The sequence below is a fragment of the Triturus cristatus genome, chromosome 2_1, assembly GCF_964204655.1.
Source record: "Triturus cristatus chromosome 2_1, aTriCri1.1, whole genome shotgun sequence".
NCBI lineage: Eukaryota > Metazoa > Chordata > Amphibia > Caudata > Salamandridae > Triturus > Triturus cristatus.
In genome coordinates this window covers 34,757,404-34,773,543 of record NC_140581.1, presented here as the reverse complement: position 1 = coordinate 34,773,543, position 16,140 = coordinate 34,757,404, and the positions used below count along the sequence as shown (strand labels likewise).

The 16,140-nt window shown below is 46.1% G+C and overlaps 1 protein-coding gene across 1 annotated transcript in view; it reads left to right on the top strand.

Moving 5' to 3' along the window:
* Positions 1-13,480, top strand: part of LOC146863661 (long-chain-fatty-acid--CoA ligase ACSBG2-like) — a 570,849-nt gene extending 557,369 nt beyond the window's left edge. Inside the window, exon 13 of the mRNA XM_085627754.1 lies at positions 13,114-13,480. Coding sequence (XP_085483880.1) covers positions 13,114-13,259 — 146 coding nt within the window. The 3' untranslated portion in view covers positions 13,260-13,480. The remainder of the gene's footprint in view (positions 1-13,113) is intronic.
* Positions 13,481-16,140: the final 2,660 nt, after the last annotated feature.

Genomic DNA, 16,140 nt, shown 5'->3' with positions numbered 1-16,140 from the left:
GCATATCTGTTGAGGAAGTCCGTAGGTGTGGGTTGGGGTTCGAAGTTTCTGTATATGGTTGCGATCTTGTTGTGGAAGAAGAAGGTGAGGTAGTCGCACAGCTCCTGTATGGTGTTGTTTTCACTGGTAGTCAGGTTGGAGAATTCCTTAACGATGTTGATACGTTCCATGATGTTGTTGGTGCTGGTTTCAATACATGCAGCAAGGGCTGTCTTCTGTGTTGCCCTCAGCAGTCGGGGATAGAGATTGAGGGAAGTCTTGAAGGCTGCCCCGTAGGAGGTGTCCATGCTGGTGCACCATCTCCCATCGAACTGTTTGCTGCCCCTGTTTCACTATTCTGTGGTATTGGGTGTACCAGCTGACCTTTTTGGAGGATTTTCTATGGATGTTGCTCTTAATGGGGCCAATGCTGTCTGCACAATTGGTGAGCCAGGTTATGAAGATTTTCACTCAATGTTCGAGGTTGGTAGCGGTAACAGGGTTGGAGGTGTTGAGGACATTTGCCCAGCTGGTTTCTGAGATTTTGTTCCACCTCTGATGGGCGGCGTTGGTCATGCTGGGGGTGGCGGTGCAGGGGCTGGAGATGCTGAAGTGGACGTTGGAGTGATCAGTCCATGTGAATTCTGTGACATGGCTGTATTTGATGCGGTTGCTGGATGTGAAAATTGGGCTTGGCATGTGTACGGCGGTGTTTGTAGAATCTGCGTCAATCCGAGGCTGCTCATACTGTTGTGGAGATGTGTGGTGTTTTTATCTTTTGGGTTGTTGATGTAGAAATTTAGGTCGCAGAGGAAGATGTAGTTCTTGGAGTCTGTGGCTAGGAGCACAATGAAGTCTGCAATGGTGTTGCAGATGCTGGAGCGTGGGCCTGGGGGTCAGTATGCGAGTGTGCCTCTGATGGTTGTCTTATTTACCGTGTGGAGTTTGAAGTTGAGATGTTCCATGGGCGTGGTGGTGATGTTGGTGATGGTGGTATACTGTATAGTCTCTTTGTGGAGGATCGCTGTTCCTCCCCTGGCTGGTTGGCGCGATCCTGGTGTGTGATTTTATATACGTCGAGGATCGCTACATGGGGAAGGAGGATCGCGCATACAGCGTCCAGATCTTTTATGACAGGAGTTATCATACCTGCTGACCTTCCTATTGGCCGCAGTGCAATACACGGGCCTGGACCATCCAACAAACTGATGATTATGAAATCCTCGGATTAAGAGGGGCTTTCTTGAAAGTATTTTACCTTTGGGGCACATCTTGATTGGATGGAATGTCGATTTTGGCCCGCATGAGAGGGTCTCATACAACTGTTACCATTTGACTGCCCTGATGAAATTCCCGGGATGGGAATGAAACGCGTTGGCTGAAGTCTATCTGTTTGCTGAATTTTATTAATTGAAAATTAAAGAAATTTTATACTTCACTATCTGATGTTTTGGACTTTATGATCTGCACACCCCCACCTTTTAAGAAATTTCTGTCTGATCTGGAACACAGCAGCGTTACTCAACGGCTGGCGCTGGGGTTGTGCTTGTGCAGAGAACGTATTTATTGGAACTAGCCTGAGGTGCAGGACTTTAAGGTACACCGTTGTGTTTTTGGACATGCTTGCATAGTGAGTGTATGTTGAGAAGGTTGCATGCAAGTAGTTTTTTTTTTGCTCATGTGGTGTCTTTGGTATTTTTTGGGTGGGCCTGGTCAGTGGGCTGGTGTGTGTGCAGTTGCAGGTAATGTGTCAGTGGGTGCAGGTGGAAGGTCTTGCCGTGGAAATTGGGTCAGCGCAGTGGCAGTGTTTGTTGCGGGATCCGGGGTTGAGTGTGTAGAGCTCAGCTATGGTGTATCTTCTTGGGGCAGGAGGGCCAGAGGTCGTGGCACTGACAGATGCACATGGGCTTACCTTTGGGGCACCAGTGCCATGCCTGCTGCACGTGTCTGCTGCGGCCTGCATTAAGTAGGTCCTCAGGTCAGCGGGGCATCTGTGTGGGTGGGAAAACGCCAGCAGCAAAAACCCGGGCAGCTGCGGTGTCACTGGTTTGGTCTGCAGCAAGTAGGAACTGGAGGCCACAGGCAAGTGGCAAGTTAAGTGGCCATCAATGGGAGACGTAATCTATTAGTTTGAAAAAGTGGCTAAAAATGCCATTAAAGTAATGTCACAAATGCTATCTTCACACAAAATTCAAATACATCAACAATAAGCATACGCTGTACAAATCATGGGTAGCCATGCATTGAGCCAGGTCTCAGTGAGGAAGATGATGTCAGATGCAAGGGTGGCGATGAGCTCCCATAATTCGGTGGAATGCTTGCATAGTGAGCATATGTTGAGGAGGTGCATGCAAGTTGCTTTTGTTTTGCTCAGGTGGTGTCTGTGGTGTGTTTGGGGTGGGGCTGGTGTGTTTGCAGTGGCAGTGGGTGCAGGGGAAAGGTCCTACCGTGGAAAGTGGGTCAGCGCGGTTGCAGCATCCGGTGTTAAGGGTGTAGAGCTCAGCGATGGTGTATCTTCTGGGGGCGGGAGGGCCAGAGATCCTGGCACTGGGCATGGTCCAGACACTGACCAGCGTAGATGGGCCAGCCTTTGGGGCACCAGTGCTGCGCCCGCTGCGCATGTTTGCTGCGGCCTGCATTAAGTACCATCTTGCCTTCTTGAGATGTACAAAATCACCCGCCTTTACAGACTGTTAACTATATATCTTGCTCTTGTGCTCCATAGCAGGTTTCATTTTCCCTTTATAATTCTTCACAGTGTCCCTTAACTTGTGAAAATCAACCTCAAACTCACTCCCATTCTTATTCTTTAACCACCATGGCACAAGTTTAACCCCTGTTTTATGTCCTCTTAGCAACTCCAAAAGACTGAATCAGGTGCACTTCTATATGCAAGCCAACATAGCTCGCAACGCGTTCTGTTCCAAGTGACACAGGTTGGTCCTCAGCTTGGTTGTGCATCAAGTTGCCTTTCAATGTCCACCAGTCTCTTATCCATGAAGTCGAGTTGCTTATGTATGGACTCAGGTTCAGATCTCCAGGACTTGATTACATTGTGCATTTCCATTGCTTTCATGTTGCATGTTCCTACCTTGTAGCCTACTGCAGATTAATCATCTCTTTCATGACAGTTTGCTGTCTAATGTTCTGCATATTGTGAGGTTGCTGCTTGGTGCCTTGTCTATTGCCTGAAAGTACCTCACTGAAGAGGAGCTGACAGGAAGTTTTAAAAAACAACTTGGATACGTGTGCAGAACTAATACCATTTTGTCCGAGTTCTGCATGCACGTGACTCACAGTCAAAGTTTCAAAGTTTAATGACAGATCAAAAAACATATTTTCATTGTCAAAAGATAAAAAGCCAGTGTTGTAAATAGCCCTTTCTAGGGTGCTTTCCCTCGACTTTTTGATTTTCTACTTCCCAGTTTTCAGCTGATTTGGATGCTAGGCTTAGGAATTGAGCTCATTTGGCACAGCCGTGCAGTGTCAAAGCGCTGTGCTCGTCATATACATACTGTGGATTGTTGTGTATATGGTTGGCTGATTCTAGTTAGCTCTAAGTCCCTTGGAATCAGGTAAGACCTATACTCAGGGCATGTATCTCGAATGCGCCTCTGTCGGCCTGCCACCATGGTCACGGAGGTAGCTCATTGATTGTGCCACAGATGTGCCCGGGTGGGGCCTGTGTGCACGGGTTATTGTTACTCAGTTTGCCATTTAAAAAGCTACGTGCCAAGGTTGGGAAAGTGTGTGTATGTGGTGCCTGCAAGAGTCGTGAATGACACCGAATGGTACGTTCGGTACGATGGCTCCTGCTTCTGGCATTGGATTAGCATGAGAGGATGTAGGGAAAGGCTATCAAGCATTATTTCCCACAGAATAGCGACAGTATCGTGTTTAGTATCGATGAGCTTGAAATGGTGACTCCTCTCAATTAGTGGGAGTGGGTTCGACATTACGGAGATGGAAATGCCATTTTGGAAAAGTAGGTATTTCGATGCTCATGGTTCATTCTGCCTGTCGGTCTGTCTTCTTGGTGGAAATCAGGACTTGTTTGCAGTGTCCCCCCACTTTTTGCCCCATTTGAGACCCCTGGAGGTTGGTTTTTTGACTTTGTTAGTGCCCTGGGCTTCGCTCTGGGCAGGGCCAGTGCTATGTTGAAAACACCTTCTGTTATGTTGGACACACTGAGAAAACACACACATGCATTAGGGTACACCTATGATTGGCATGACCTGCTCTATATGTCCCTTGTAGATGTTAGGGCAGGGTGATTGAAACTACCTTTAAGTCCTTAGCGAATAATAGGGCATGCCAGTTTAGAGGCCAGCAGCCTTTGTTGCACTTGCATGTGTGAACTGCCGAGAGCCTGAGGTCATTTTAAAAGCAGCTAAGTGTTGCAGCACTAATTTTAAATGTACATTGCGCCCAAACTTGACCTTGATGATAGGGGCACTTAAAAGGTTATAAACTACAATATTTTGGCATTTTCTGTACCCCCAGGGTTTCCCCTAGGTGTCCCAGGTGTGAGGGGTTATGTTATTAAATACGGAGGACCCTTATAAAAGATGATTTACATGCCCTGGGGATAGAGAAATTGCCCATTTCACTTTCCCCATTGTAGTAAGGTGCCTCCCAAAATAGACGTTAGTGATAGGAGCACTGTGGAGTGATGATCTACAGTATATTTGCATATCCAGGACCCCTACAGTCTCCCCTAGGAGTCCTAGGGGTGGGGGGTCCTGTGACTATATAGGGGCCTTATAAAAGATGTTTTATATGCCCTCATGATGGAGAAATTGTGCATTGCAGTTTCTCCATGGTAGATGCCAAGCCCCATAGGATAGCATGGCAATAGTTCATGACTGCATAAATATTTCTAGGGATTAAATAACATACCGTTAAAGCACCTAGAATAATGGTATTGATAAATCCAACAATATGCCATTGTTGAATTGATCCTAAAGTATACAGAAAATCAGTGATAAGACTTTCTTGTCTGTGAGCCAAAATTCAGCCTTCCTGCCCTCTTCCCTGATTGGTCAGAATTAACAGGATTACCCAGGCTGCTTTGATGAAGTGATGAGTGGCTCACCTAGGGAAAGGCTATCTCGTGGAGAGAGCTCTGCTAACCAGGAATGCCAGAGCAGGGGGGAGGGGCCGTAAAGCATAGGGCCTCAAAGGGGGAATAGGACAGGCAGGGAATGCTGGGCCCATCGACCCACCAGCCCTTCTGACCAAGGCAGGTGGCAGGCTTAAGGGAGGAATTTGCAGACGGTAAGGGGAGGAGAGCTATGGAAATGACCCATACTGGAGGGTGGCTTCACTGGTTATTGCTCCTCTGCTGAGATTTCTGCCATACTAAATTTTGGAGGAATAGGGCTTTCTGGGAGACCATTATGCCACACTTTGGAGGGAGTGGTCATGCTCTGGGGTGTTGCCCTGCACCTCATTGGACAGGAGTGCTCTCCTGCTTGACCCCAGAGAACACCGAATAAATATGTGAGAGGAGCAGAGCCTCTCAGATCTGCAGCTTGAAACTAATAGAAAAAGGCTTGCCAAGCTGGAAACTTGATTTGCACCATCAGGCCATGCATTCTGACTGACTGTGCCTGCTGCATTATCTGGGACTACAGCCCTATGGATGTGCCTAGCTTCAAGATGAATAAAGAGTGTACTCCCTGCAAGCTACAGGTTAACAGAGCTCACCTGGACCATCACCACCAAGAATCCCCTGCCTGGAGTGTGTCCAGTGGATTTGTAAGAGTTTTGTGCATTATGGGAATTGTGGTCCCAATCTTTCAAGGACCATCTTGGAGCTTTAAGGCCCTTGGATTGTGTTTTGGACACTCTGGCCCCCAAGAGGAACTTCAGGAAGAAGTTCCAGAGGTTTGGAGCAACGTTGGAAAAAAGCTCAATAAGGGGACCGACTCAACCGCGAGAACCAAGTCAGACACCTTCAACAGCGAGCCGACCTGACCTGCTGGTTCATCCCGCTGAAAAGCTCTGGAGGTCCAACTTCCAGACTTTGACTGAGAGGTCCCTGAAAGCAAGTCAGTGACCCTCACCGAATCCTGACTGGTGAAGAGCATCGAGGAACCTGGGAGAAAAAAGCTCCAGAAATGTTTCTAAGTCCAAAGGTAAAATTCTGGCCACAGCCTACCGTGAGGGGTGTCTGAGCAGGGCTCCATTGGGGTTGACCTGAAACTTTGACTTTGTCCTGGTCAAGCATGACTAGATGTCCCAAAGTGGCAAAATAGGTTTCTAAGTGCTATAAAGTGCTAAATCTTTAAAAATACATATCCATGGTTTTCTACATTGGATGTTTGTCGTTTTGGTGTAATTCTTTTAATTGGTGTGGGATTTTTATTGTGTGTTGTGTCTCAGGTATTTACTGAAATGGTGTTTTTAAATGCTTTACATACCTGCCTCCTAAGTTAAATCTGCCTGCTCGCATCCAAGCTACCTAGGGTTGCGCTTAGGAATAATTTATTGAGACCTATACTGAGCCCTAGACCATGTTATTGCAAATAGTAAATGTATATTTATCACTAGTAATAACCCACTTGCCAACCCTCCTAATTCACAACTGTGTGCCAGGGGGACAGCCACATCTGTGCATTCCTGATAGAAGCCCATAATTTAGGTGCTCAAGGGAAACTGCTGACCTCTGACTCTGTGGGGCCTTTCTGGGACAGTTACCTGGGGGTGAAATAGGTACATGCATTCCAAGGGGCAGGGTCTTGGTGCCACTAAAGATTATGATCAAACCTGCCGGGGTAGGATGGCAGACAGTAGAAAATTGGGAGAGGGTCTGTGCATGTCAAAGGTGGCCTTCTGTATTTATCATATCTTCAAATGCCATAGTGGGTATAACTACTGGGGCTTTGGCCTCCAAACCAGAGACACTTTTAGATTTAGAACCATACTACGCTGGTTCGATATTGGGACATTGACACAAGGAATCCTTAGGACAGGCGGTACAGCATCTGGACTATCGGCGGACTCATGGCGGCTTGAAGCTTGTCGTGCTCCAGGAAGGGGACTATCGCTTAGTGGATTTTGCCTGGATGTTGCTGGCAACTGTCATGACCTGGCTCTCAAAAGACTCTCCAAAGGCCGGTGAGCTGGCCTCTTGTCCATGAGATACCAGGGACACAAAGGATCTCACTGTCTCCATGAGATTGTAAGGACCCCACTGGGTGCACTGGAGACAGGTGGACGTGATCGTGGTTGGGACAAGGACCGCCCTGACATACACCATCCTCTCCCTGTGCAAGAGGTGTGCACGCGTAAAGAACAGCAGCCATCTGAGGAGCCGGGATGTGAGGAGTTCGAGGAGTGTGGGGGAAGCTTGCAGAGCCTGAGGGACCCGTGCTTGCAACCAGGGGATCTGTGCTAGCTTGCGCTCCAGAACGTGTGATATCCGAGGGGTGTTGGGGGAGTCTGAGCAAGAGCTGAGACTGTCTTCGGCCTCCAGATTGGGAGGACAACAGTGCCTGACACTGCGGCCTCTGTCCAAGGTCTTTGACTCCCTTTCCCTGGACCCACACCATAGCGTGGATTGTTGTGGAAAACACCATGACGAGACCCGAGGGGTTTCATGTGCCTTGTGGGCATCTAAGGCTGACTGTCAGGGTATACGGCAGGTCACACCTCCGCTTGATGGGAAAATATTTCTCAAACCTTTTGTCAACAGGAGGATAGCGATCCCACCCTGTTCAGGTGCTATCAGGCACCTGAAGTCTAATTCAGATGGACAAAACTAAGAAACTGTTTCTTTCCGTGTTGGGTGGTTCCGGCTGTCTAGTCAACAGGGCGTCAGCCGGAGCAACGTCTATCCTTAGCTAGCAAAGTTGAATGACTGAGGGGCTGGCTCACGAGGCATAGTCAAAGACCTGCGACTGTTTGACCTTTCTGCAATGGGAAAGTTTGACAATAGCAAATAACTGTAAAGTGTACACACAATATGTGTTTCGTTTTTTGATTTAAATAGAGAAGTTTGACAATTGTGTAACTGTAGAGTGTATATACAATGTGTATCTCGTTTCGATGTCAGTGGGTGGGTGTAATACAAAGAGAAGTGTTTTATACTGTGTGGAGTCTTTTTGTGGCATACACAGTGTGTTCTGAGGGGTAGTGTTGTGCCAATACTTTACACTTGAGCTCTGAGAAAAAGCCTGTATGCTCGGTGCCAAGCTACCAGATTGTGACAAAGATTATCGGACAATTGTAACGTGCTCATCCTATTTGGAACCGTGGATTCTGACCGGATTCGATGCGTTCCAGCAAGCCGTAAACCGCTGAGTCTAACAGCCAGGAAATCATCACGTCATAAATTCATCATCACAATAACACAAGTTAAAAAAACACAATCATGCAATCACAGTCGTGAATCATGTAGCTGATTTGCCTTAATGCCATATGGTGTTCTTTTCAGTACGGAACGCCCTTACCATTGTACGACCAAAGAGGATGGGAACTGTGGATGCGAGAGGTGAACATAGGACAGGGAAGGGATGTGATCAAATAAACACTTTAGTAGGTGGCCAACAAGTTCTTTGTGGAGCTTGCTTTATGCGACCAGTTGAGTATTGTGGCTAGTCGATCAGTTAGCCAGCCCTCAGTCAGTGGTGGCTTAGATTAGGGGCACGTGTTGCTATGTTTCCACTGAGACAGTGCATGCTTGGCCCTAGAGCTCTTACTCTAGTGCAAGAGCACAGCTGGAAAATTACCTATTGAGTTCTTTGATTGTCTCGAATGTATTCCAATGAGAAAGTTTAACCTTTTTTTCCCACATGTGATGTAGCTTGCATGTCTGGTGTCTGGATAAAAGGCTATCGCTGTTTGGATTTTTAGGATTTCTGGTGTACAGTGTATGCACTTTCCATAATTCCACGGGCTTGGAAAGTTCCTATTCAGCAGACAGGGATGAAGTGACTAAGGAAAGCATTCATGTCTTCTTTCTCAATTTATTCAGGGAGTCCTTAGAGATGAATGTTGTCTCTTAGGGAGGGGTCCTCCAAGTCTGTTACTTTCAGTTTCAAGTGCCACCGCTCATTTCCCCAGTCTGGTTGCATGTTCAGTTGCCACATCCTCCAGTATCCTTTCCATGGAGTCCAGTTGTTTATGGTAAATCAGTTCTTGTGGGCATTGGACATTTCCATCGTTTTCGTGTTGAAGGCTCCTGTCCTGGAGCGTATTGAAGTAATCTCTTTCAGTAAAGTTTCCAGTGTAATTTCCTGGTTGTTGAGGGGTTGCTGCTTGGTTCCTTGTCTGTTGCCTGAGAGCAGAAAACAGTGCAGGGAAGGTCTGTGGTCAAATAATGTTTTGGTAGGGTTTCAAAAGGCGTATGTGGTTCTTGTTTTACGTGACCAGTTTATGTAGCTGTTAGAGCGGTTTGCCAGCCCTCTGTCAAGAGTCGCTTAGATTCGAGGCACTTGATACTACATTTCCACTCAAGTGCAGTGTGTACCAGGCCCTGTATCTCTTATCATAGTGCTGCAAACCAGATGGAAAACAGTCCTTTGAGTTATTTGTTTTTCTCTAGTGTTTCCAAATGGAGGGGCATGTGACACACACAGATTCACATTTTTGGGAGGTTACCATTTCCTGCACTGTGTTGTGGGCCCATGGAGTCTGTTTGTGTTTTCGCTGTCAGGGTGTGGTGTCCTCACATCCTCCATGGAGGGTATTTTGACCCACCCTTATGTCTCAGTTGGTGGCTGCTCCCCTCATTTATTTCGGGTCGATGGGGAAGATCTAGATTTCTCCTGTACCTGTGCCCTGTATCTCGCCCTTCCATCGGCATCAAGTGGAGCACGAGTGAGGGGAGAGTGTCGCTGATTCACAAATGGGTTTGCCTCTGCTAATCATGTTTGTTCCATGGGGAGGAGCAAAAAGTGGCTCATAAGACGAAAACAAAAAAAAATGCTTTAAAAAAGTAGCACCTTGTGAATAATGGGGCACTGGGTGGCTTAAAAAAATATGTTTCCCATTATAGGATGTAACTACAGGGAAGAAGGTCTGCTGCCCTTTGCAGGCCTCCATACTCAACATCATTCTCTTACCAAAAAGAGGTAGGGTTTCTCTGGTTTAAGACAACGGTCCTCCAGTGCGGGTCAGCAGGACGCAGGTGGGCTCACAACGGCTTCTGGATGCAACTCGAGCTTCATCTGAGAGCACCGGGCTGACCATTATTATGGAAAAGACCAAAACCCTACCCATAAATAAAAAAAAGGTTTGAAACATCATACTTGGCATGGGGGTGGAAATAAGCTAGAGTCCATGCATGTTTGTAAGTACCTAGAGGTTCAGTAAGCGCCTGAAAGACATCAGAAGGAAGGGCAATCCCTCACAGCAGGCTTGGGAGGTTTGCATAGAACTTGAAGGGGCCAACTCTAGCCCCTCTAAACAAAGATTCCTCTCACTCTGACCTATGGGAGTGAGGCACTGAGAAGTCAGGACAATATCATCTGGACAAAATAATCAAGATGTTTAGAATCCTTTTTAGACTCCCAATACACACGCCTCCTGCCAGATTAGATTGGAATGTGGTATTTGGCCCAGCAGCCGGCTTTCATGAACTGCTGCCATCGCTTTAAATTAGCAAGCGGGGACTCTTGAAGTCACCGCCTTTGGCTTAGAATACAAGAGAGGGCCCGATGACCAGCAAGGGTCTATTTACAATCAGCCATAACTCACCAGGCCTCTCTTCAGCATGGGATCTGGCACCCAGTAGGATGGGAAAAAAATAACAAAATCAAGCATTACAACCCGGTCACGCTTGAAGGATAAAACTGCCCTAGCCAGGCTTGGCCATGGGTGGCTCATTCTTAATACCTACACAAAGCTAAAGCTCCAGTTTTATGTAGGATCGCTCTATAACAACTCAATAACAGAAACCTTTCCAAAACACAGGCTGGGAGTCCTGCCTGCATTGAAGCACACTCCCTCATGGAGCAGAGAGAAGGCCAGGACAGATGCAGGATGTGCAGACAGGGCGGAGGAGATGTGGTCCACGCGTTGTGTCTGTGGAAAGCCACTCTGGAAATCACCAATCAATCTCAAGTAGGAAATGTAATGAGAGAGGGAAGAGGACACGTAGAGCAGCCGCCGCAGCTCGCTCAAATTCAAGTGATCCTCGACTGAACTGTGCGGTGGTAAAAAACCCTCGGAAGGTGGAGGAAAAGGCATCGAAATTAGCAATTGAAATGAGAACCAAAACGTATCTTGGCTCTGAGCTGGGGCTAATTAATCCCAACATGCGAAAGGCAGGAGTGAAGCCACATACAGACTGTCAGCACGCGGGCTGGTAGGTCCATCTGTGCGGGTGGATGACCGCCAGGCTGAGGCTAGGCACTCTAGCAATTTATATCACTATCACTGTTAGGTTTTTCTTATGCTCAGTCATTTTAAAGCTATTTAAAAGCTCAGAATGTAGCAGTTAATGAATGGCTTGAATGATTTGCTCTAGGCGGACTCTAGGCACTAGAGCACTTTGGACTGCGATTTCCTCTGTACTGTAGGGTTTTTTACTGCTTATTGTCACTTTATGCTTTAGACCACTGCCTAATCAAACTGTAAGTGCCCTCGTCTGTTCTTAGGATGAATCATTATTGAATCCTCTGCAGCCGATATTGCTATTATGACCAAGAATCAAGACACTATTACACTTTACTAGCTCCGGGTCACGTACTGGCACAACCGCACCTATAGAGGCAGACAGGCTCTGCCTATCTTTCTTTTCTTTGTATTGTTTGAAAAAATATCTTTTAATATTTTTAATATTGATTGTTGTGTGGTGATTCCCACTTCAATGGTTTTAATTAATCAAGCACATACACAGTTGTTGCAGGTTTAAGACAAGCCAATTTGCATATTAATGACATCACATGAAGTGAGATAAGATTACTTTTAACCCGATCATGCCATCGCGGGAACTTACCTCACATGGTTAATGACCTACACCAGAACTCAAGAAAACTCTTTGGGACAAAATATAAATCACATGATATCCTATGGGATTTATATTTCGGTGGACGGGGGATCCGTCACCATTGTTATGGAGTAACCCATCCGCCAACATCTAACTCAGTGATGCAGACACCATTGCCACAGGATACGTTTCAGAGGCGAATCCAAAGGAGATATGTTACTGTGCCTCATGGAAACATGTGGGTTAGGGCAGTTAGCAGATTTTATTTATTATTTGACCATACAAGGTCTTTGGTTTGCTTTTGCCTTTTTAAAGTACCATTTGTGCTGTGTATCTTAGGGCCACCAACTCTGACCATTTCCAACCTTCCCATTACCATCATGCACCTCTTGGGATCCAGCTTCAGCGATCCTCACTTAAGTATTGAAATCCTATTGTTATCTGCACAAGCCCTTAAGAGCAGTGGGAGAGAAGAAACATATGGGAGAAAGCATAGAGAGAAAAAGGTACGGAAAGGGTAAAGATGGAGAGCAGTAAGCAGGAGAGGGGGAGGAAAAGGAGGGAATAGAAAGAAGATGGACATAAGAAATAGGTGTAAAAAAGAGCAATTGTAAGGAAGAAGAAGAGGAGAGATGGGCTGAGTGGAAAGGAGGCAGGGAGTGAAGGTGCAGGAATGAGAGCTTGACAGAGGAATACAAAGGTTGCAAGAAAAAGAGAAAGGAAAGTCAAGAGCGGAAGGAGAGAAGAGACAGAAGGTAAAGTTGTAGAGGGAGAGAATGGATGAAAGGTAAACATGATGATCCATAGAAAAAGAACTCAAATACTGATGAGGTAGCTCTTACTGACATATTCCCTGAGAAAGTGGAATATTTGGGTCTGAGCTGTACAGAACGGTAATTACTGCCTCAACCAGTGCGGGTGGCAAGTAGACAACGCTGCATTGGTAGAAAATAATAGGGGTTCGCCAAATGTGCCTTGCCTAATTATTATTCACCAGACAGCTTGCTTTGTGTTCCCCTGCATATGTTGCATCAGAAATTGCTTTTCCATGTGCAATGCAGTTGATATGCAAATTGAACTCCCCCCGCTTGGGAATGGGGTTAGTAGATCTTGACCCTTTATTACTTGCTTTTGTATTGCTTTGCCTTTCTTTCCCTCCTTTGTTGACTCTGCCCTTCTCTTTCTCCATATGTTAGGCCCTACAATGAAAATAATACGTCCATTTATCTTAAAAAAGTATAAGAGCATCATTGATGACTTCTACAAGGGTGGAAGCTCCCTTCCAACTACAAAACAAAGACCTACACCCCAAAGAAGAGAAGACTTCAAACATAAACTGTGAGGACTTGTTGATCCCTGGGGTCTCGGAATTGTAAAATAGCATCTGGTGAAGGACATAGCAATGGGTCAATTGAACATCAAGCGAAGGGGCAGACACTGGATTTCTTTGGTGATACAGGAGTTGGTAAAAATGTCTCTTGTTTCAGTGGATTGCCCTCAAGTCAATAATTCAATTCATTTCTGTACCCAACTATGTGTCTGCTAAATAAACATTGAAGTCAGTGTGTTTGTGCTTCCATTCTCAGTACATGACTCTGCATCCTGTCATGGAACGTGTGCTTGAGTCCCACAAGTTAGCTTGTCTGCCAGGCTGAGCCTACATCTTCCTTCTTGTGTTTTAGCCACTACATATTTGTAGTAAAAGTATCTGTAAATGGTTAGCTTCTGTTTCTACCTCAGCCTGATACTGCACCAAATGCTTGGTCTGCTTTCCCCATCAGGGGTCCATATTTTCTTCAAGATAACCTTGTAGGAATACATTGGGTAGGGTAAAATACATTTTTGGGGGGAGGGCGATTGTTATGGACAGCATAAGGAATGGATTAAGTTGAGGTAAGTAGAAATATGGGGAAACTATGTTTTGGAGTGGGCTGAGTTTCAGGTGGTGTGGTGCTTTCCAGGCTACTTGCCAGTAATTCCAGTATCTTTGAATGAACTTTTCAAGTAGAGCAAAGAGTCAGAGATGTGTAAGCCTGGTAAGTGTAATCCTGCTATGCAGTTCAGCAGGTTTGAGGGTGAGAGCAAATGTTTGCCTATAAACATGAAAGTGAGTGTTGGAGGGACTAGACCTTTGTGGAGCACCAGTTTTATGAGGTACAATGCCCCGATTATGTCGACTGTCAGCCTGTGCTGGATGGCAGTATCCTGAAGACTAACTCCCCTCCACAGCAGATAGTGGCTCCAGTTAGTGCGCCAGTCTAGGAGGAGACTGACTATTGATAGCGCTGAATCAATAGCACAACCTAAAAACCCCAACAAACCCCTCTGTGCAAAATGGGTTCAGTCCCCCATACCTTGGGCTCTTCACGTCCTCGAATGTATGTCGTGATTTGATGGATGTATTATATGTGGTGTTTGTGGGGTACATGCTCTAAGAGTTAAAGCACAAGGTGGAGGATCCTTGACAAATGTGGGAACAGATAAGGGCAGCATAAGGCAAAAACGGAAGTTGCTAATTCTGAAAAAGATACCTCAAAGTGACCGCGGCCATGAGAACTCCTGGCAGCTCTCCAGTGTCCAGCAACAGTAAAGCGTCCAATGCTTGAACACTCCAGAACTCCTACAAAGTTCCAGGTCTGAACCATTATAAAATGGGTAGGTAAAATAAGAGGTTAGCACTAACAATGATGGTACGTACCATAGACATTCTCTTTCCTTTACAAAAACACAAAAAGTACAATCAGTATAAAATGTACAAGAAATATTAAACCACCTAAAGAAATCATAGTTAAACTTTAACACATTACATATTCTGTAAATTTACTTAGTAATCTGATAAGATGGTGACATTGAGAAACATTTCTCCTAGGTTTATTTTGGCCCTTGGCACTGCGACACAAAATTTGAACAACGTGTCGTGGAAGAAGTCTGGCCGGAGGCTCCAGCGTCCTTTGATTCTGGGGAAATCACTTAATCTCCCGAATGCCTAAATAAAAAATCAATGTGTCCATCTGTAATGCAACTGCTGCTCATATAAAGCACTCTGATACCTTCAGGTCGAGTTTGCCTTATATACAATTGCTAAATATATATATATATATATATATATATATATCTGAACTGGAACTCACTTGATCATTTGAAAAAGGGTTAATACCTTCACTCACTACATTAAGGGGCCGATTCCATTACCGGCCGCAAAACGTACCGACTGACATGGACCCGGACCGGATACCGACCGACACGGACCAGCGCCGTACGACCCGTGCAGTACGATGCAACGCATGTGAATAACAACTGACACGTATGGAAAACAAGCCGTACGACCCAGCCGTAGGGAAAATAGTGATCCGGCCGGAAAACCGATGCAAATTTCACCAACTGACACGAACCCGGAATGAACCCGACCGACCCGTACCCGCAATATCCGATCCGCACAGTACGATGCAATGCGTGGAAACTCAGACCGACTCGCACGGAGACCAAGCCGCACGACCGACACACACAGAAAACAGGGACCACAAGCAATAGAGACTTTCGCTACCAACGCGTATGAAACATAGAAGATAGGCAGCGTGAACGAGGCGGAGAAGCCCGCACGAGACAACATCAGCGTCCGCATCCGTCAGATGAACGTCTCCTTCATGCCTACAAAACCCAAAGGAAAAAAGACAAAAAAAGGACCTAACAAGCAATGACAAAGCCAATAAATACCAAATAAAAAAAACCTGGGACAAAGACACACCCACAACTTCAAATATATAAAGGACTACATTCACTACCATCATCCCTTGCAAACAGGAGACACAGCCCGCAGCAAACACCATTACACAGCAACCACAGACACACTCACAACTCACCCATCAAACAACTCACACACCATCAGCACCTCATCCAACATCACACACACATACATCCAGCCAAACCAACACCAACCCACCCTCACTTGCACCCTCACACACATCCCTCACTACCACCACCCATCACCATGCCCCCAAAGAAGAATCCAAAGTTCACAGATAGTGAGTTAGAAGTGCTGGTAGACGAGATCATCAGAGTAGAGCCACATTTGTTTGGTACATTGGTCCAAAGGACCCCCATGTCACAGAAAACAAAGATGTGGGTGAGGATTGTAGACAAGGTGAACGCACAAGCACCAGCAAGGCGCACAACGGACGATATCCAGAACAGGTGGTATGACGTTCGCAGGAGGGTCAAGAAAC